The following is a 19,916-nucleotide window of genomic DNA, read 5'->3' as shown; positions in this document are numbered from 1 at the left end:
AGGTCATATTGGCAGCTTGGAGTCGATGCAGATGCAGACGGAGGCAGAGGCTATTGCTATTGCAGAGGTGTGAGGTGGAGGGAAAGGTTGTTGCTATCAGCAACAATCTGCATAATAATCTGCAGATATTTCAAGATGCTGAAAACTGCGGTTTGTCAGATGCTTGAAAGCATTGATGGCAGCTGCCTTTCATATTGTGCAGATGGAGGGAAGGCTGCTGCTTTTTAGCTTTCTGCTTACATGGCAGTGGATAAAGATTCTTGGCAGAGATGGAAGGTGGAATCAGCAGCATATATTGCTATGTAAGGCAGCGGAAAGAGGCAGTTGCTGCTGTTGTGTTGCAGAGGTCTGAGTGGAAGGTGAACACTTTAATGGGCACTGCCGTAGTTTACTTGAGCAAGGCGTCAATCCCCCCAACTGATCAGAGTGCTTGTCTGGGTGCAACTCCCTCATTTCTTCATTGATGGATGCTAATAGGGTCCAGTTTGTTTATGTGTGTGCTTTGGGCTTATGGTATGCAGCACATTTCAATAACAACAGAGTGAAAACAATTGAATTCCCCACTGGGGGATTAATAAGTATATCTTCATCTTCTTCTTTTATTTTAATCATGTAGACCCACTTCTCCAAAGTAGTGATGTAACACCACCAAGTGGAATGTATACTATATTGCAGGTGTCAACACAAACATTTGAACCTCAGGTTCTTCCCTCTTTGTCCAGCTTTAACTATTTATCTTAAAGTTTACTCAAAATCAGATTTGGATTTAGTCTCACAGAAATACAAACAACATAGTCTAGTGTTTGTTTCCTTTCTTTTTTTGCTCAAAATGCTTAACACAGAAGAATTGTCTTCCCTGCAAATACTCCCACATTTGTATGTGGGCATATGAGAGATGGATTCCTTCTGTTTATGCACTTGGAAATTAGAGATTTTTTTTATTTTTTATTTTTTAAAGATTTTTTTTGGGGCTTTTTGAGCCTTTAATTGAGAGATAGGACAGTGGATAGAGTCGGAAATCAGGGAGAGAGAGAGAGTGGGAAATGACATGCGGGAAAGGAGCCACAGGCTGGACTCGAGCCCGGGCCGCCCGCTTGGAAGACCAGCCTCCATACATGGGGCGCGCGCTCTAACCACTGCACCACCAGCGCCCCCATGAGAGATTTTAATAAGAAGCCCAAATTTGACAAAATTTACTCCATTGTTGATTTAAAACAATAAAAAAATGTCAATTAAATAGCTATGTGTCCGACAATTTTCTGCACTTTACTTTCCACTCTTTGAGATTATTATTTATTTTCTTTCATTTTTTTAATGTTCCCCTTTGTCATTTGTTACATGATAGCAATAAAAGAAAAATCAAAAATCAAATCAAACCAAATTTAAAAAAACAAACAGGAAATTGAACGTTTTAGCCGTTAAGTCATGTGAAAATGTATCTATACCACTCTTATTATCACTCTTTGCATCTGATACCATTTCAAAAGTATTATTTCTTTGTGTAGAAACAATTGTGCTAACCACAAAGAACTCAAATGATCAAAAATGACTGCCTATGTATATGGCATTGTTAATTGTTCCTTTACAAAATAAAACAAGTTGTAAATATAAAGTTATGTGATAGATCCTTGCATCATATGAATCTTTCTTTAAATGCTTTTGTTAGAGATGAAAATTCTTCAGCATAAAGATTGAAAGTCTTTATTGAACAAATGGACATTAAACAATGTATAAACAGTAGACGGATAAAGGATGTTTGCACCAGAAATGGTCTTGTTCAGAGTTTGATGACTTGACTGTATTTGGCTGATATTTCCAAACAGGCTTTAACGATGAACTCATTTGTAAAAGTGTGAGGTATTCTTAGCTCGTCTGAATGTCTGCAACAGATTTACAAAAAAAAATCAAAAACTATTTTCACATATTTGCATAATTCTTTTAAACACAAGTTATAATATAGCACATAGAGTCTTGGTACAGTACATGTTTGATTATTATTATTATTAAAGAGGAAAAAGACAACAAAAATGAACAAAAATTAGAAAAATAAAAGGTAATTAACATTGCAATAAATTTGTTCTCGGGAGCCCCAAATTTACACATAAAAAAAAAATCTATAAACTCCAAGACCAGTTGGGCCAACTGATAGATAAAGATGTCAGAGAGAGTAGTATTGTTTCAAACAAAAGAAGTTTGCTCCATCTGCAACCACGTGAACAACATTAAATAACATTAAATAAGCAAGAGGGGATCCACTGTATACAGCAAGGTTTGCACAATTATACACACTTGTGTCCAGCTACAACAAAGAAACTTTTCCTTAATCAAAACTATCTCCACTAGTTGTGTTTCTAACAAATATTACATACAGCTGTGGGGGGCTTTGTACAGAGAGAAAGACATGTTGATTATTAGGAAAACTATCAACCCTGTCATTTATACGGCTACAAAAGGAGGAATCTGTTTTTTCTGTTTTTATAGTTATATCTTAAACATTTTTTTTTTACAGTTAAAAACCAATTTTCTAAATGCAGCATTGAACAAAACAGTTAGAATAATGGCTGAAGTTTTGAATGGGATATTAGCATTGTAGTGCGCAGTAAAAACTATGTCAATATATTATATTTACTCCTTAACATCTAAGATAACATGCACTATAGACATCAGAAAATTTCAGCAAAGTGGTGTAATTACAGCACTATGGTTAGCACCTTTGATGATTCACTTAGCACCATGCATTACAGAGAGAGAGGATGAGACAGAAGATAGGGGTTTCAATTCTGATTCCTGGACCCACTCTCGTCTTTCCTGTGGCTCAGATCTCCTCTTAAGAATGCTGTACCTGTAGTTGTACTGTTACCAAAACTGGGCAAGAAGAAGAGACTCCAGGTCCCGTTTAGTACTGAGTAAATAAAACCCTCCTATCTCTTTTAATAAGTAAGAAACAAAGGAACAGCCTGATTTTATTCTCCACAGTTGACGAGAAATTAATCAAAACTACTGAGAACTAGAGCTCTGTACTCTTTATACTCCTGAACTGCAGATACTCTCCCTAATCATCAGTGGCCTCCAGTTTCATAATATATAAGTTATAAGTATACTAATAAGTATTTGACAATTTGATGGTCCTTGTGGACAGCTTGTGTGCATCAGCTGTAGCTTCAGATGCACTCTCTCGAACGTTTTTTCCTGTTTTTTTTTCGCCTAATTAAGGTGGAAACTGAATGCCACAGTACCCTAGTTAATATAGATGTTTGTTTTTTCTTCTTTTTTTTGAGCCTGCCTCTGAATAAACCTGGGCAGGATCACAAGGAGTTGAGCACAAAAAAAAAAAATCCTTCCTCTTAAGTTTAAAATATCCAATTATCTTCTCATTTTCTATTGCACTTTAATTTCTTTACATAAGATATACATGTATAAAAGTTAATTATAATATTATTAATAATAAGTATACATATTTATGTACATTTAACTGATCCCAATTTCTTTCTTTCTTATTGTTTAACAGAATTGAATTCCTGGTACTTCCATACAAATAGAACACACAGTATACAGACTGTATACAGTTAGAAAAATAAGTTACTATAATGTCTGCTGATTGTCTCCCTTCACTCAGAAATGTTCCAGAGAGATTTTGTGGCAAAGAGCCTTTGTTTTTTCTTCAAGCGGGCCACGTGTGGAGATCCTTTTTGAAGAGCTTAACGAAGCGTTTGCCATATGGAGAAGCTATTAGTGCAAGAACTCCCCTGCTCCTCCAGAGCTCTTCTTTTCTCTCCCCCCCCCCCCCCCCCTCCAAGCTCCCCGCGTTTACTCCCTCTGTGTCTGCAGTCCAATGGGAGTTTGGCAAAGGGAGACTCGTACTCGCTTGTTTTGCCATGGATTGGAGGAGGCTGCTCTGGTCCCCACGCCTGCACGAGGGTGTCACCTGTGGGGGTGATGATCCATCCTTCCTCTGTAATCATATGTGTTACACTGCAGCCATCACAGGAAGCATACAGGACCTACTTCGAGGTGGTAATGTGACCCGGGAGAAGTGTCGGGGAGGTTGTAGATGTCGACCACAGGGAGCAGGGTGGGGTCCAGGGAGTGGAACACAAAATGGGTCTGGTGCCAGTGGCCATCTTTCACCTGAATCCAAGATACACAAAATATTACTTAATATTAATTGTTGGTGTGGAACAAGTTCAAAAGTCTAAAAATTAGCATTCATGTCTACTACAGGGAGCAAATCGAGATGATAATCATGATGTTCCTACCCAGCATGAGTCTTCAAGGACTTCTGGCTCAAGCTCTCCCCCCACCTCAAACTCCTCTCCACTCCAGGCCTTGAATCTCACAGACTGGGAACCCGGCTGACCCTCAGGTGACCTCCACACTGAGACGTTCAGGCAGTGGATGATGACGTGCTGCACTGCCTCTGAGCTCAGCAGGTGTAGGAAGTTCATCTGGACACGGCCGACGCTGACCGTTGGCTGCATGAATGGACAGATCAGGTGTCAGTTAATACGTCTGGCTTGCGCTAATGTGTGTCATATTTACCATCTTTGTATTTGATAATCTGGAAGACTTTTATTATGTCACTGTGTCTTTTAACGTGTTTCTAATACCTTGGATGCTGTTATTGGTTTAAGGCAGGTCTGTCCACCTCCAGTAAAGTTGCAGGAGACTTCTATTTTATCTGATGAGCAGCCCAGGTTAGGGTCAATCCAATAAGTGCCTAAAATTATAAACACATGTTAGAATATTTGTCTTTGGAAACATCTTATTGTTCTCGGTCTCTGTCTTCAAAACAGTACACACCATCGTTTAGCTTCTGTTCACAGCTGTGCAGGTCCCTGCAGATGCGGGCGGGGTTGTCTCGAGTGCCCAGTGGGTTCTTCAGGCTCTGGATCAGGTTACTGAGGTAGTGGAGGGTCTTAAAGATCTCTGCGCCTTGGTCCAGCATAGGCAGGTCCATCACTGGCTTATTCTGGAGGAGAGAGGGGGAAAAAAAGGAGCCTGCAGAGTCTGAAACAGATTGAAAATGTAACAATGCAGAAACATGTTGACATCAAACACCACTGACCTCAGTCCTGTGTAGGGTGTGTGAGTCCGCGAACAAAACACCATCTTCTTTCTGCAACAAAACAAACAAAATCATATCTTAGTAAATCAGTGACAATGACTCTTTCTGGCCATCTAAATACATTATATTTCAACAACATTAAGGTTTAATTGTATGTAATTAAATAAGCTCAAAAAAGATGACTTACGAATGACAGAGGGACAGCCGGGGGACCCTATGAGGAAAAATACATATTTAGACAGTAAAAAAGAAATCCACCTCAATTCTATAATAATATTTGTTTGACCTATAAAAGGTCTATGAAGAATCTATAAAGTTGGAAACGCTTACTGGAAGTCCTGGAGGTCCACGAGGTCCAGGAGATCCCTGATAAAATGACAAACAAACATGCTTGATGAGTTAATATGTTGTCTATTAGGCGTTCATAGTAAAATATACATAACTTGTGATATCAGAAAATGAAGGCACACTATGCAAACATACCATTGGACCTTGCAATCCCTGTTCAGACAAAGAAAAGACAAAATTAGTCGTTTTTTCACAGTTAGATTTAGTTGCTTCAAAAAGTAAATATTTGAAAGAAAATGTTTGGCCAAAGAGGTCGGGAAAACTTACAATTTCTCCACGGTTCCCCTTCTCCCCTCTAGGACCCTGTAAGGAAACACGCAGAGTCAGCTGTCTGTAGAATAACAGCAGAGAGAAACAGAACACACCTATTTGAATCTAAAGAATACTTACTGCGCTGCCATTGGGACCAATAATTCCAGTGGGGCCAGCAACTCCTCCTCTGCCCTGATGTAGAGAAAAGGGTGAAAATAAGTTTCTAATTTGAGGCTTGGTGTGTTTCCTCCGTGTGACCTGGATCATGTGGTTGCTTACCATTGATCCCATTGGCCCCTTTGGTCCTCGTATACCCTTTGGCCCAAAGTCTCCTGGAGGCCCCTGGAAACAGCAGATTTAAATATTTAGAATCTATACAAAATATCTGTCTGATAATTGACTTCCAAAGACTATTACCATATCTAAGACAATGTTTTCTACTGTGCATTGCACCTTTACAGTTATGTTTTGTTCAGAGGATGTGCTGCTGTGTGGTTTGTGAACATACCCTCGGTCCAAAAACTCCCAGAATTCCTGGAAATCCTGCCTCCCCTGTATCACCCTGAGCAATAAGAAAGACGCCAATCAAGAATACAGAATCTCCAAAAAGAGTCGTAACATCATAACATGTTAACGTCATAACATCATGCAAGTCAAGGTCTTGGAAAGTCGTTGGATGTTGTATCTGTGGGAGACACTCACAGGTTGTCCTTTAGGTCCTTGGTCTCCCTGTGGCCCTGGTAGTCCCATCCCACCTCTGAAGCCTCTTTTCCCTGGAGGTCCGCTCTGACCTCGAAGACCCCGCTCCCCCTGGTTGGATGAATAGATGATCGAATGACTGAGTGTAGATCTCTCATGAGAAGTAAGATTATTATTTCTGTAGTAATGTGATACTTTAAGCCATCACATCAAAAACGATTTCTAGCTTTCTTACTTTGTGACAGCGTTAACCTGTACAGTATTCTACGTTTGTCTTTTACCTTTGCTCCAAAGCTCCCCTGATCTCCTGGGAGTCCTGGAACACCAGTTTTACCGCGGAAGCCAGATTTGCCAAAAGGACCAAACTCCCCATCATCACCATGTTCTCCCTAGAAACATTTTATAAAAGCAAAATCTATCAGAGCCATACGTTATGCAAAAAGTAGACAAACTTTTATCCTGAAGGAAGCGTGGCCCTTGCTTACTCATAATTTAAATCCAGGGCAAAACATTTACTGGGCAGCTTGCCATTAACTTGCTTGTTCCATTCTTTAAAGCCTTTGTTGGCTTGGATGGCATTGCTGATAAGATTCATGGTTTCAAGAGGATAAACCGTTTGGATTCCTATGACCGTTATCTCCTTCAGCACTACCCACAGATCAAGGCTGGTATGTATTTGACTCACAGTCTTAAAACACAGTTAAACCATCAAGCTGTTGATATTTTGGTGTCATTCATTAAGAGTTGTCTTCATTTGTCTTACCGGCATGCCTTTACTGCCATCCTTTCCTGGGACTCCGTCCTGCCCGGGAACACCCTCCTGTCCCTCTCTGCCCACCACACCTCTGGGACCAGGAGGACCACCCACACCCTGAGGAGCAGAGCGGTCAGACATGGATACTACTGATGGCGTCTTTACGTAAGTTTATTAGACAGGCATTTTCTGCCTCGGTTAATTTATCAATGCCTTTGTTTATTCATAATCTCAAAGTATTGCAGTCATAAATAAAATTGTTAAAAGCTCAAACTGATGAATGGAGACTCATTGACCTACCTCTGTTCCTCGGCTTCCTTTTTGTCCTGACAGACCCCTTTTGCCTTTTTGACCCTGTTGAAAGAGAACATTTTTGAAAAAGGATTATTAATGAATAAAATCAGCCTGTATCTATTGATTATTGTTCGTCACTGCTGGTGACCTAGAGTAACTTTTAGTTCTGCTTGTGTCCTGCTGATGTTATTGTTGATATTTTAGTATTTAAGGCAGTGACATTCCCCCTGGTATTCATTTTACACCACATACAAAATTGTACATCCTGTATTTCAAGCTCTGAGGGGTGTTTTAGACTTCACCTAATACTCTTAAGACAAAAGGTAGAACTGTATCTTATTTCCAAGTAATCAGAAATGCATGCAGAGGAAGATTCATCCTCTCCCACACAAAGTAAAAACAAAAAGTTGTTTATGTTTCCACTTCCTTACTTGATCTCCTTTGGCTCCTTTGGGTCCTTGTTGCCCTCGAGGCCCAGGCTGTCCCTGAAATGTGCGGTGACGTTAATAAAACCAGATAAAGGCACCCCGTGCCTGCAGGTTGTTTATGCAGGCTTAATGACAGCATTGTGTATGGAAATGACTTTCACACTTACAGGCAGTCCAGGAGCTCCAGACCTGCCTCTCTCTCCATCCACGCCAACTTGACCCTAAAACAGAACCAGACAACATAAATATCAACAACACAAATAAGCAAACACATCCATTTAGAAACAGCTGGAGTGATGGTACATACTTTATAACCGGGATCTCCTGATTCCCCTCTCTCTCCTCTGTCACCAGTAGGACCCTAATATAACGAGAAGGACATTTATAAATTGCAAATGATTTTTTTATTGCATTCTTTTACAAGACAAACAGCAAAAGAAGGGAGAAAGTAAGTCAGGTGTGACTTACTATGTCACCTGGAGGACCAGGAGGACCCTCTACTTTGCCATCGTCTCCTTGCTCGCCCTGAGAAGCAAATAAAAAAAAAGTATATTTTTTAAATTCAAGACACACATCCAAACACCGTGTCTACCTCTTAAAACGCTTCTTAGGTGTAAAATGTTGGCGGGATGTTTACTTTGTGTGTACATTCTTTAGATTACACACGGCTGTTTATAATATGACACAACAAGAATCCGACACCCTCCCTGTGTGTGTGTGTGAAATCACCTCCTCCTGTCTTTGTGTTTGATAAAAGCCGTGATATATTAACAGTGAGTTGTTTTGATGAAGGTGTCAAATCATGGCTGATCAGTACAAGCTGCTTAGAGAGAAAGAGGTGCATTGTGGGAGGCTTTTTTAACTTAGAGGAAAACATTTAGTCCTATTGGCCACTTTCAGGTGTTTTGTTGCTAGTCCATCTGGTGCTGGGATGTACTGGGAAAAGTTACTGGAAATAAAGAGGAAAATAAGAGATTGGTGTTACACATGAAGTAAACGATGTGTACCTTTTCACCTTTTGGTCCTGGAGAACCCATCGGGCCCTGTGTTCCCTGATGACCCTGTGAAGAAAGACGCATAAGGTAACATCAAGTGAAATCACAACCGCCGTATTTAACATTTCAAGCGTCTGTAGGCAACATTATATTATAATCATTTGGTTAAAAACACATTTTGATCATTGCATGTCACCAACAATATCAAACTGAGATGATGTCTGAGGGCCCTGTCGGAATCGACCAACCAATCAGGGTTAGCTTGCATGTAGCCAGCCAACCACAGCGATCCTGTACAAACTTGCTTCTCCTTGCCGAAGAGGTTCTACTTTTTTACTTTTTTGGGGGATGCGTATGTGTAATCTGCTCTTTCAGCTGCTTCTGTCCTCCGAAATATCTACCCCAGTGGAAGAGACAGTTTCAGTGGCAACGGTTGACGTTCATGTTTGGTGTATCATTCGGTGGGAGGGGCATAGCAGAGTGATACGAGTTTGCAGATGGAGAGTCAGAGGTGTTTTTTTTTTCCCATTGGAGTGTTAATAGTGCTTTCTATCATTTAAAATGCCCATCCATATGCATGTTCTTTCTAATGTTCAAGTAATCTTACCTCATAACCTGCAAGACCAGTTTCCCCTTGTTGACCCATCCGACCAGGAGCTCCCTAGAGACAAAGTGATAAATGTTGTGTCTTTAGTCACACTTGTTGTAATTTAGACCATTAGATGGCGTGAAAACTGCTATAAAAACGGATTGATATACTGTATATAATTACTGTTCCACTTTACCACGTGTCCAATGGTTCCCCTGGACCCCTTCTGCCCAACAAAACCTGGTGGTCCGATCTTCCCCACAGTCCCAGTCTCCCCAAGGTGACCTTGATGACCTTTTGCACCCTGAACAAACACAAAGTTTAAGTTATAGTAACAAAAACCCACAGAGCATTTCTATGTCATGGTCTGAAGATGATTTGATGTTGATACCTTCGGGCCCAGTTTGCCTCTATCACCAAATTTTCCAGGTTTCCCTTCCGGACCCTTTAGAGAAGAAACAGTTTAAGAAGGGGGTTTAGGGTCTGTGAAAGTCTGCGAAATTTTCAACATTTTCACATGAATTTGACCAAAAACACCGACTTACTCTGACGCCGGTGAGTCCAGGACTTCCAGGCGGGCCCTCCTTTCCCTTTAGCCCAGTTTCTCCTTTTTCTCCTTGGTCGCCCTCCTGACCCATGTCGCCTTTGTCACCCTGAGCATAAGCATATAAAACATGAGGATATTTATGATTCTCTATATTAGGCGTGTTTCAAAATCTTATTCTGATTATGAGTTTAGTATATAACTGAGATTTGGAGACGATGCAAAAGATATTTAGGAAAATCAAAAATGTCACCTTGGCGCCATCGGGACCAGCAGAACCAGCTTCTCCCTCTAGGCCTGGCTCTCCCTGTCACACACACACACACACACACACACACACACACACAAACGCACAGAGAGACACAAATGCAACAGTTAAAGGCAAAATATTTGATCGTTTTTAAAGATTTATTTTTGGGCCTTCATTTCAGAGATAAGACAGTGGACAGAGTCAGAAACGGGAGAGAGAGAGAGTGGGGAAGGACATGCGGGAAAGGAGCCACACCCGGGCCGCCTTCTCTCGGGGACCACAGCCTGCGTGCATGAGGCGCGCGCTCACCAAACGTTAGGCCACCTGCACCCCAAAATATTTGATAGTTTGAAATAGTTTAAAAGAAAAACATACCCGTGGTCCTATCAGTCCCTGCTCCCCGATGTTCCCGTCAGCTCCAATGGCGCCCTGATACACGCAGACAGGTAAACATGAGCATCACAGCACTGACCAAATCAGTGCAGATCAAGATTGCAAAAGTTTAAATGAAACATCTCACCTTCTCTCCTGGCTCGCCTGGCAGTCCAGGTTCCCCCACCTTGCCTGGAGGACCCTGAATGTATACAAAGCACATTCAAGTTTAAAGATAGGACTAATGACTCTTTGGTACGAGATATCAATATTTTTTTAGGACTTGGATCCAATAATTACTGTAAAAAAAAAAGGCCACTTTTGTGATGTGTGTTAATAAGTTCTGTTTGATAAACTGTGAGAGAGTGAACACCAGATGTGACATATTTAGTCATTTAGTCTCTACAGTATACTTAATGTGTGTGTGTGTGTGTGTGTGTGTGTGTGTGTGTGTGTGTGTGTGTGTGTGTGTGTGTTTGTGTGTGTGGATGAACACATTGTGTGTATGAGTGTAATCGTTAACAAAATCTCTCACCTTTTGGCCGATGTCTCCCAACAGTCCCACCGTCCCTGGTGGCCCAGGTGGTCCCTGCAGATGACAACACAAATACTTAATCAGTTCACTCAAACAGATGTTTCTCATCAGATCTCATTTAATACACAACAAAACGAAGGAAATATGTGGCTTTTGTTTTTAAGTTGTTGAAAACATCACCTAAATGAGTATCATGTGTACACAGTTTGGCTCTGAATGACTGACTGTCACTAATTACGCGCCTAAAACACTGATGCTTTGCCATGACATTTTCTGAATCTCATCCCGAGTGCGTATTGATTAATGTGTGCTCCCTGGTTGACTTGGATCTGCCTAAACAATAGCTTAAATGTAACTGAATTCACCTGTGGGGGCTTTTATTTGTATTGCTGTTTAATAGAACAAATTAAGAAACTGAGGAGCTCAGAGTATTTCTTTTCAGTACGTACAGCCATGCAGCATAAGAGAGAAAACAAATGAAGCATAGAATAGGAGGGAAAGAGCGGTTCTTGAACTCTATATTTACAAGTCTTCATATTTGTAGCTGGTTCCTGGAAAACTGGTTTCCATCTTCCTAACTAGGTTGACTATTTAATAGAGAGTAACCGAAAAGATTGCCTAAATGTAAACAAAGTAGTCAACAAACTCTATAGTCTAATACTAGAAAGCCAGATCAGTTAACGGCTGTGGCTCAATTAGTAGAGTCGTATCTCAACCGGAAGGTCAGGGGTTCGATGCCCAGCTCCTGTAGTCACATGTCTGATGTGTCCTTGGGCAAGACACTAAACCCCAAGTTGCTCAAGTCCATTTACCAGCAAAAACTTTTCTTCATCTGTCTTTTACTGTTCTGTCGCTTTCAGAACAATTAAAACAAAACCACATGAAGGACTACAGAAACTCTGTAGCACAGGTTTTATCCATCATGGCAATAATCACAGACATTTTCCCTACAAGTTCAGCAGTTTAGCACCTCTATTCATAAGCTGTTCCTACTTAAAAAAAAGTAGACTACTTAATCCTTCAAACTGCATGCTCACAGTTCACTCTCCTGCCACTACAGAACAGATGCATGAAGGATGACACAACTCCCTGGCTCCTTTGGAGGAAACATTTAATAGAAGCAAATATATACTCTTAATAAAGTCTAAAATGTGTCTCATAAATTTTCTCTTGGCTGTGATATTTTGGGCCTGGGCAGAGAAGACTAAGGTGCTCGTAGACGCCAAAGACAAGCTAATAAAACTTCCAAGTATGGTCGTGAAAAATGAAGAAGAAAAGTCTGATGAGCTAATTTAGGAGTTCTGCAAAAGCGGATATTTTCAAGAGAGAAAAAGGAAGGAGTAAGAGGGGAGAAAAACGAAAGATGAGGGCTGAAGTTGGATGAAGTCGGTTGGTCATACCGGCTCGCCTGGTATTCCCTTGTCCCCTGGAGGTCCTGAAGGCCCTTGGATACCCTGGAAAAAGAAAGATAAGTGAGCATAGAAAACAAGTACTGTATATGCCCAACCTTCATTTAAACAGAAAAAACTAAATTTAGTTTGTTCAAATAGCAAAAGCAATTAAACAATATCACAGTTGAATACAGCCTTTACAAACAGTAGACGGCTTGTTGAACATAAAGCTTGTTGTAACAGGGTCGATCTGTTCATCTAAGCCTATTCATTAACTGTACAATTTCTGAAAACGGGGAGAGTGAACTCACAGGAAAACCTTTAGGCCCAGATTCACCCGACTCTCCGATCTTCCCCTGCGAGGACACAATAACAGGACGACAGGAAAGACTTGATTAATTTAAGTTCATTAAAGTGGCAATCTTCGATGCTCACTAAACTGGAGTTCAGTATAGAAAAAGCAAACTCCTCGAAGAATGTTTCTCGTCTTCCTGGCTCATTGAATAATAACTGTGGCTGCTGCTTCTTAGACCTGCATATTCTGGAGTTTGGTTAATTATATTGATGGTTTTATCTCTGTGTGTGGAATTTATTGAATTGAACTTTATATTATTTTGCACTTTACAGTGTGTCCTACATTAGTGCTCCTCATATTACCTAGATGATCATCTTTATATTCATCTTTATATTCTGGCTTTAATGTAAAGCACATTCAGTTAACTTTTTTTAAAATAAATTTTCTTTAAAGATAACATTTTAATTTATGATATTTACCATAATAACTAAGGAAAGTATATTAAAGCTTCAGTGCTTTGTTTGAGATGTACGCTGCAGCTTAACGTTTGCTATTTATGTAATTAAAATACATGTGAGCAATATCTGACCACTGTAGATTAAAAAAAGAAAAAAAAGAAAATAGTTGATTTTCACTAAGAAATGGCCACTTTAACTTCCGTCCATGTGCCCAAAAGTGAATGTATGGATCCTTTCATCATATCCATTACATTTTCTATGAATAAAGATTACTAGACTTTGTAGTAATACATGTGCAGAAACATTCATATTACACCAGAAAGTCTCATGCAGGCCTTTGTAAATCTGGCTCACAGTCAACGAGCAGGGACCTCCCCAGGAAAGTTATCTCCTCCAAAGTCATACGTTGTGTCTGACTGCTGGCTTCCTCACTGCTGGTATCATGTAGGTTTTATAAATCATTCTAATGCCTAATCCCTCCAGAGGAACATGAGCACCGAAAAATATATGAAAGGAAGTAGCGAGAAGGCAGAACAGTACCCCAGTGCTTTACCTGAGGTCCAGGGAAACCTAATTTTCCTGGAGGACCATCAAAGCCCTGCAGAGAGAGGGGAGGATGAAAAATGGCTGCATGTTAAAACATGTCAAGAGATTTACAGCTTTTCATTTTTGGTGCTAAATATCTGTTTCCCCTCTTTAGAATCAATTATGCATGCAGGGTGTCATTTTTACACCATGTCATGCTATTTCCAGGTCATAACTCATGTGTTTGCACGGTTTGACTTTGTGATTAATTCAAACAAGAAAAAGAAAATCCAGCATATACACACAATAAAGTCGGATTTCTTACCGCCTTGCCCTCTAACCCCCTCTCTCCCGTTGGACCGTCAGGCCCGATTGCTCCCTGAAACACAAGACAGCTGTCACTTCACCAACAGAGGTCAGTGTAACACAGCCAGACAGCCACGGCATTCTGTACATAAACATCATTGTATAGTGCAAAAAATGTCCATGTAGGAGGTAGTGTGAGTGTAGCCGTGCCTGGAAACGCTACATTTCATTTTAGATACAGAAACAAGTTGTGTGTAAGTGTGTGTAAAAATAATTTTTTTGTATCTGTGTGTGGAAAGACTGAAGAAATAGTTACAGGTGTAACACATGGCAGCGAGAGTTACAGTTCTTTTAAAGCAGGGCACATAGTCTGGGGTCCAATTTAAACACCTATACTGTCAGTCTGACTGTTTACATTACATGGATCAAGCTGTCAAACATAATCAATCTACAGTGCTTAAAGGCCCCCCAGTCCATTAAGCAGTGATAATAAATGGGAGCCAGGCAGTGGACCAATACAAAGCATCTGCTCTGCACCTGCACAACTTTTCTCATCCATACTGAGGAAGATGCTGGCTTAGTGACACAGTGACGATCCCCGGTGGCTCATACTCTACGGGTCGATCTGAGCTTACAGTGATTATTAATTATTTTCTCAGGGTCATTAATCGAGGAGAAAAGCAAAGAAAATATGACGCAGCCACACAGGAGTGCTTGATGATTGAGCACAGTGGGAGTTTAGCCGCCGCTAGCTGAAGTGCTATAAGCCTATTATACATAGAGCTGGATAAGCAGCACTCATTAACATTCCTGTCTGGGGTACCTGCTACCCACTGCTTGCGTTTACATAGCCGGATTAGCCGATGTGTAGGGGAAACATTTCACTCTGATCACGCTTCAGAAAAACCCGCTCACACAACTATGATTATTCTTTAAAGGTTATTAATTACACCCGTTTATATTATTTTGTGTCAAAAAATGTCTAAGCCTGTCAAATATAAAAAAGAAACACCAAGAGCATGATCTCAGAACATTCAAAAACATCTCTTTTAATTGGCTAAATAAAAATAATTATCGCCAAATGCTGAGAGGGGATTTATATGCTCTTAAATATGGAAAACATTAGCAGAGAATTTGTAGGTCAGACGTCATGAGGAGTTATTTGATACAAAGCATGATTAGTCAGACTGCTGATCACTCCCAGCTGATATCCCCAAATTTGAGTCAGCAAGTTCAAACAGGCTGCAAACGAAACGTAAACAAAGAGTTAACAAAGAGGCTAAAGGGCTGTTAGCTTCCGAGCTAGTTCTAATGCCAACATGCAGTCTGGTGCGGTTTTGTGTCTTGTCTCTGATTCCACAATATTTCCATGTTAGAAAACAGAGCAGTGCCAATGTTTCAGAGAGCCAGGCCAGATGTTACGTTGCTGTCAACATGGAGGCCTCACGCCAAGGAGCTAACAGCTTGAAGACAAATTGTGTTGAAATCAGAGTAAATGTTGCATACAGCCCCATTTGTTGATTTGATAATTGAAATAATCTTATGAATGAAAAAAAATCTTAAATGTGAGAGGATTAGGCGTTCTAACATCTTTTAAATTATGATTTAATAATATATCAAAACTTAAACAATGTGTTTTTGTGGAGAAATACCTTGTGAGATGTGTGTGTGTGTGTGTGTGTGTGTGTGTGTGTGTGTGCGTCTCTGGTTGCACACATTTGTCTCCTGGCTTGCTACCCTCAGGTTTCTAAGCCTGGACTGCCCAGCATAAGTCATGAGGCAGCAGCAGCAGATTTACTGGCAATGGAAGCTGCTGACATTTGTATTAATTGAAAACACAGCTTGAGACATTACATGTGTCCAGTCCGACCGCAGTGAGGCCCGTCTCCCATGGATACCTCTGATAAAAAAGCACACTGCTGTTTCATGAAGCTCTCCAGCTGGACTTAAGTGGTAAAAGACATCTTTTTAAAACCCTTGAATAAAGGGTGGAGACAATGTCTGACCTCCCACAGAGGGTAAAGATCACGCAGATGCTAATGTGACACAAAGCAAATCACAACATATCATTGACAGTGTTATTTTCTCACTCCTAGCTGTCTGCATCAGTCTCAGTATACATTATTATGACTCTGGGGTCTACCTAAAAACTATTTTTTTTATTTATGTGGTCTAAATGTCTGCTGGTGGTATTTAACCAGCTGTAAATCACCTTTTTTTTCCATCGCTCACAGAATACTCTCAAGCAGTTACTGCCACCTGTATACAAAGTTTTGACATTTTTGTTGAAACTACGTGCCTTATTTTTACCCTGATAGACTTATCTCCCACAAATGTATCTATTAAAGGCAAATTCAGCACTCCAGTGTCTCACCCACAGTGAATGAAACACAGCTACAATGAAAGCCTGTAATTGATAGTGATAATGATAAATCAATATGTCTGCAATACATTCTACATGAGATTCAAAACTCTGATTATTTTAAGTTCAATATCAAAATACCCGATAATCAATCATATGAGGGCATAAGAGAGATTTGAGGCCATCATCTTGGTGTCCTTGGACAAGACACTTAACCCAAAGTTGCTTCCACTGCTTTGTCAGTGGAGTGTGAATGTGGTGTAAAAGCGCTTTGAGTAGTCAGAAGACTAGAAAAGCGCAAGACAGGCTCAAGCCCATCAACCTTTTTAAATGTTTTTAACCTTCTGCTTTTCCAATATAACTGATATAAGCCTCTTAAACCCCGCCATAAATCACATTTCATCAGTGTACTAAATTTATCTTCAAAGCAATCTCCAGAAAAGCCACAAAAGCCAGGTCACATTCTCCACCACACGTGTCATGTAGCTGGATTGACGGCAGGTTCCTCCCATAACTGCTTGTCATTGTGGCACTTGCATGAAATACAAAAAAAGGAACTGTTTGTTTTACATCACTGGAGCTCTTCCAGCAGTTATAATGAGCACTGACTTCTCAAAAGGATAAAGTGGACTCATGCTATGACTCTGAACCAGACACTGTGTTATGCAAACAGCCGTGTCCATTAAACACACATGACCTCAGCTCAGAGGCAGGTCTATGTCACTTCATTATGTCTATCAGCAAAAGTTTTCCAGTGGTGCGACACAGTAGAGCAAAGCGATGTGTAGCTAAACGCTTTTGTAGTTTATGATCTGCTCTTAAGGCCGGGATGTTTGGCACACTCATTCTTAAAGTTAAGTGTCAAAAGGAACAGGTGTGAAACTTCAAACGTCAAACTCACCCGCAAGCCTTTGGGTCCTCTGGTACCGGCAGGCCCGGCCGCTCCAGGAGGGCCCTGATGAACAAAGGAAAAGAGGGGATGAAGAGAGGGGGGTAAGGAAAAATGGACAGAAAGATAAAACAAAGGTTTACACTGACAGAGCACAGAGCCCCCTGGTTGTTGACCCTGGGGGGCAGCCTGACCTCGAGAACACACTATGGGGTTTGTTGTTAGATCTGTCACTCACACCAATTAAAGGTCCTGCTCTGGAATCCTGTCCTGCTGCACCCCAGAGCCCCATATTTATGTTTGTTTTGGTGGCTCAGTGGCCCCCACCTTCAAGCAAAGCTCAGCTGAGACCTGGCCATGGCAAGGACACAGGGAAGGGGGGGGCAGCTTCTAATTGGTTATAGGTGTTGGGCTTTTGACTGACAGGAGGGTAATGAGGGTTCAGCAGGAGGCTGCCAGGTCTCATAATTGTCTGAGAAACATTTGATGTAGGCTCTGGGTTGTAAACACTACATATTACTGTCATCTGCAAAGGCGAGAAACATGGGGCTTTGTACCTAGAAACAAAGATGTCTTTGTTCTACATTAGGCTTTTTGGACTACATAGTTTGACTAAGACACAGCCATACATACTACTTTAAGCTACAGACAACACAAAACCTGATAACAATAATTATAGCACTATTAACAACACAGTTATCTGGAAAAAAAAAACTGTGATAAAGGAGAAAATGAGAGAAAGAGTGGTGACTTACTGGTCTTCCTAGTGGTCCTGTCGGCCCAGTTGCACCTGGTGTTCCTGTGTGACCCTATCAATAAGTACACAAACAGAAACAAATTCAGTCGTTGAATTGATTAAAGAAGCAGTAAAAGTATAGACTCTATACTATAGAGCAAAGTAAAAATCTTATACACAAAGAAAGGTACAATACTGTAACATGATCGAGACATTGTTGTAGTCGAGTGTTGACAAACTAAAGGTTTTTAGAAGGGAATTTATTTGTTGTAAGACACAAACTCAGTCTTAATTCTGTTCTTCTGCAAGCATACAGTTTGAATTTGTTTGCAGCAATAAACTGGATTTCAGCCACAAACTTGTATGACCATACATTTGCAGAAGCGTGATGTGGAAAAGAGAGTCCAAGGAGATGATTTAACATCTGAAAACATACTGTACTGCTTTTGGCTGCTTTTTCTTTCCCCTGCTGCTCCTTATGTTCTGGCCGGGCCATTTGTGAAGGCATAACTATGTAATGGAACCCATTTTAGTCAGACTACTCAGATCAGCTGAGTGCAATAAAATCTGACCAATATCCAAACCTATAGCACAGTAGGCAGCTCTGATCTCATGCATCCATGGGAATAAATCACAAATGTTGGGAAGTATGAGCCTTTATAGATGTCTCCTAGTCAGCTCCCTTCACTTTGTATGATGCAGTATTTTCCACAGAGTCTGATTCTGTTCTGCAGCTGAGAAAGCGGGACAACAGAGAACTTCCTCACAACTCTGTGAGTGGTTGTGTGTGGTAATGTCCTGAGAGGAATCCAACTGGCTGTTGGCCAGCAGGAAACTTTTCTCTGTTTCAGGAAAAATGATGACTTAATTCTCATCCACTCCGGCCACTCATACAGTATTAAATGGTTCACTTCAGATAAAGACACAACATGACAGAATGCTCAGTTTGAACACAGCAAGATGGTTGTATGATAACCACAGAATAAAGCAAATTAAAGCACCTTTGGGTGCACTGGGGTGTCCTAGGAAAAATATATCTCAAATTCAAAAAAAGCCATCTGTGTCACAGTTTGAACAGTATCAATCTGAAGTATTTGCCGAACACAGCATAGAAACAGCCCTTGTGAAGGTTACCAGCGACTCCTCACTGACTTGGAGGCTTGGTCATTTTTAATTTCTCAGATTTGATTTCTTCATTTAATACAGAACACCATGATTTCACAATAGCCCTGGAAGCTGTGTCAGTTTTTAGTGCACTGCTCTGATCATGTTTTAGTCCTACCTCTAAAACAAGTGTTTCTCTAGTGTACTGAAATATTTCTCCAAAGTATCGGCCCCCCTAGCCTGGTGATGCCCAAGGGGGCACTGGTGGCCTAGTGGTTAGTTTGCGCTCCCTGTGTACAGAGGCTACAGTCCTCAAAGCGGACAGCCCAGGGTTAGAATCTGACCTATGGCTCCTTTCCCACTCTCTCTCCCCGAGACTCTATCAACTGTCCTGTGTCTCTATTAAAGGCATATTATGTGGTACTGACATAATCCCACTTTTAAGAATATTCCCATGGGAATAACACACACAGTTTAGTTTTTGATGTTTTTTTAAGGTTTCTCGTAATAAAAGCACTCGCTAAGAGCTCATTTTGAAGCATTGTCATTGGTAACTCTTACACATGAAATCACTCCACTCTGCCTTCTTCACTGTGTCTTACCGTTGATCCCTTTTCTCCAGATGGTCCGGGAAGGCCCATCTCCCCTCGATCACCCTAAACATACATGAGCACGACGTTTAGTCATAAAAAGTCACCTTGTAAAGATGGAACAAAAAAGTAAAG

The 19,916-nt window shown here is 40.7% G+C and overlaps 1 protein-coding gene across 1 annotated transcript in view; it reads right to left on the bottom strand.

Moving 5' to 3' along the window:
- Nucleotides 1-1,685: 1,685 nt before the first annotated feature.
- Nucleotides 1,686-19,916, bottom strand: part of col27a1a (collagen, type XXVII, alpha 1a) — a 66,555-nt gene continuing 48,324 nt past the window's right edge. The window contains exons 26-61 of the mRNA XM_061060821.1: nucleotides 19,794-19,847; nucleotides 18,107-18,160; nucleotides 17,364-17,417; nucleotides 14,120-14,173; nucleotides 13,823-13,867; nucleotides 12,828-12,872; nucleotides 12,526-12,579; nucleotides 11,126-11,179; nucleotides 10,739-10,792; nucleotides 10,594-10,647; nucleotides 10,222-10,275; nucleotides 9,970-10,077; nucleotides 9,816-9,869; nucleotides 9,621-9,728; nucleotides 9,443-9,496; nucleotides 8,848-8,901; nucleotides 8,309-8,365; nucleotides 8,148-8,201; nucleotides 8,008-8,061; nucleotides 7,844-7,897; nucleotides 7,419-7,472; nucleotides 7,128-7,235; nucleotides 6,646-6,753; nucleotides 6,368-6,475; nucleotides 6,174-6,227; nucleotides 5,945-6,007; nucleotides 5,804-5,857; nucleotides 5,681-5,716; nucleotides 5,549-5,566; nucleotides 5,396-5,431; nucleotides 5,253-5,279; nucleotides 5,066-5,116; nucleotides 4,801-4,969; nucleotides 4,608-4,717; nucleotides 4,257-4,472; nucleotides 1,686-4,128 (exon numbers count right to left, since the gene is read on the bottom strand). Of these exons, the coding sequence (XP_060916804.1) occupies nucleotides 3,982-4,128; nucleotides 4,257-4,472; nucleotides 4,608-4,717; nucleotides 4,801-4,969; nucleotides 5,066-5,116; nucleotides 5,253-5,279; nucleotides 5,396-5,431; nucleotides 5,549-5,566; nucleotides 5,681-5,716; nucleotides 5,804-5,857; nucleotides 5,945-6,007; nucleotides 6,174-6,227; nucleotides 6,368-6,475; nucleotides 6,646-6,753; nucleotides 7,128-7,235; nucleotides 7,419-7,472; nucleotides 7,844-7,897; nucleotides 8,008-8,061; nucleotides 8,148-8,201; nucleotides 8,309-8,365; nucleotides 8,848-8,901; nucleotides 9,443-9,496; nucleotides 9,621-9,728; nucleotides 9,816-9,869; nucleotides 9,970-10,077; nucleotides 10,222-10,275; nucleotides 10,594-10,647; nucleotides 10,739-10,792; nucleotides 11,126-11,179; nucleotides 12,526-12,579; nucleotides 12,828-12,872; nucleotides 13,823-13,867; nucleotides 14,120-14,173; nucleotides 17,364-17,417; nucleotides 18,107-18,160; nucleotides 19,794-19,847 (2,532 nt within the window). The 3' untranslated portion in view covers nucleotides 1,686-3,981. The remainder of the gene's footprint in view (nucleotides 4,129-4,256; nucleotides 4,473-4,607; nucleotides 4,718-4,800; nucleotides 4,970-5,065; nucleotides 5,117-5,252; nucleotides 5,280-5,395; nucleotides 5,432-5,548; nucleotides 5,567-5,680; nucleotides 5,717-5,803; nucleotides 5,858-5,944; nucleotides 6,008-6,173; nucleotides 6,228-6,367; nucleotides 6,476-6,645; nucleotides 6,754-7,127; nucleotides 7,236-7,418; nucleotides 7,473-7,843; nucleotides 7,898-8,007; nucleotides 8,062-8,147; nucleotides 8,202-8,308; nucleotides 8,366-8,847; nucleotides 8,902-9,442; nucleotides 9,497-9,620; nucleotides 9,729-9,815; nucleotides 9,870-9,969; nucleotides 10,078-10,221; nucleotides 10,276-10,593; nucleotides 10,648-10,738; nucleotides 10,793-11,125; nucleotides 11,180-12,525; nucleotides 12,580-12,827; nucleotides 12,873-13,822; nucleotides 13,868-14,119; nucleotides 14,174-17,363; nucleotides 17,418-18,106; nucleotides 18,161-19,793; nucleotides 19,848-19,916) is intronic.

The sequence above is a fragment of the Labrus mixtus genome, chromosome 17 (genome assembly GCF_963584025.1).
Source record: "Labrus mixtus chromosome 17, fLabMix1.1, whole genome shotgun sequence".
Taxonomy (NCBI): Eukaryota; Metazoa; Chordata; class Actinopteri; order Labriformes; family Labridae; genus Labrus; species Labrus mixtus.
This window is presented reverse-complemented; position numbering and strand designations above follow the sequence as displayed.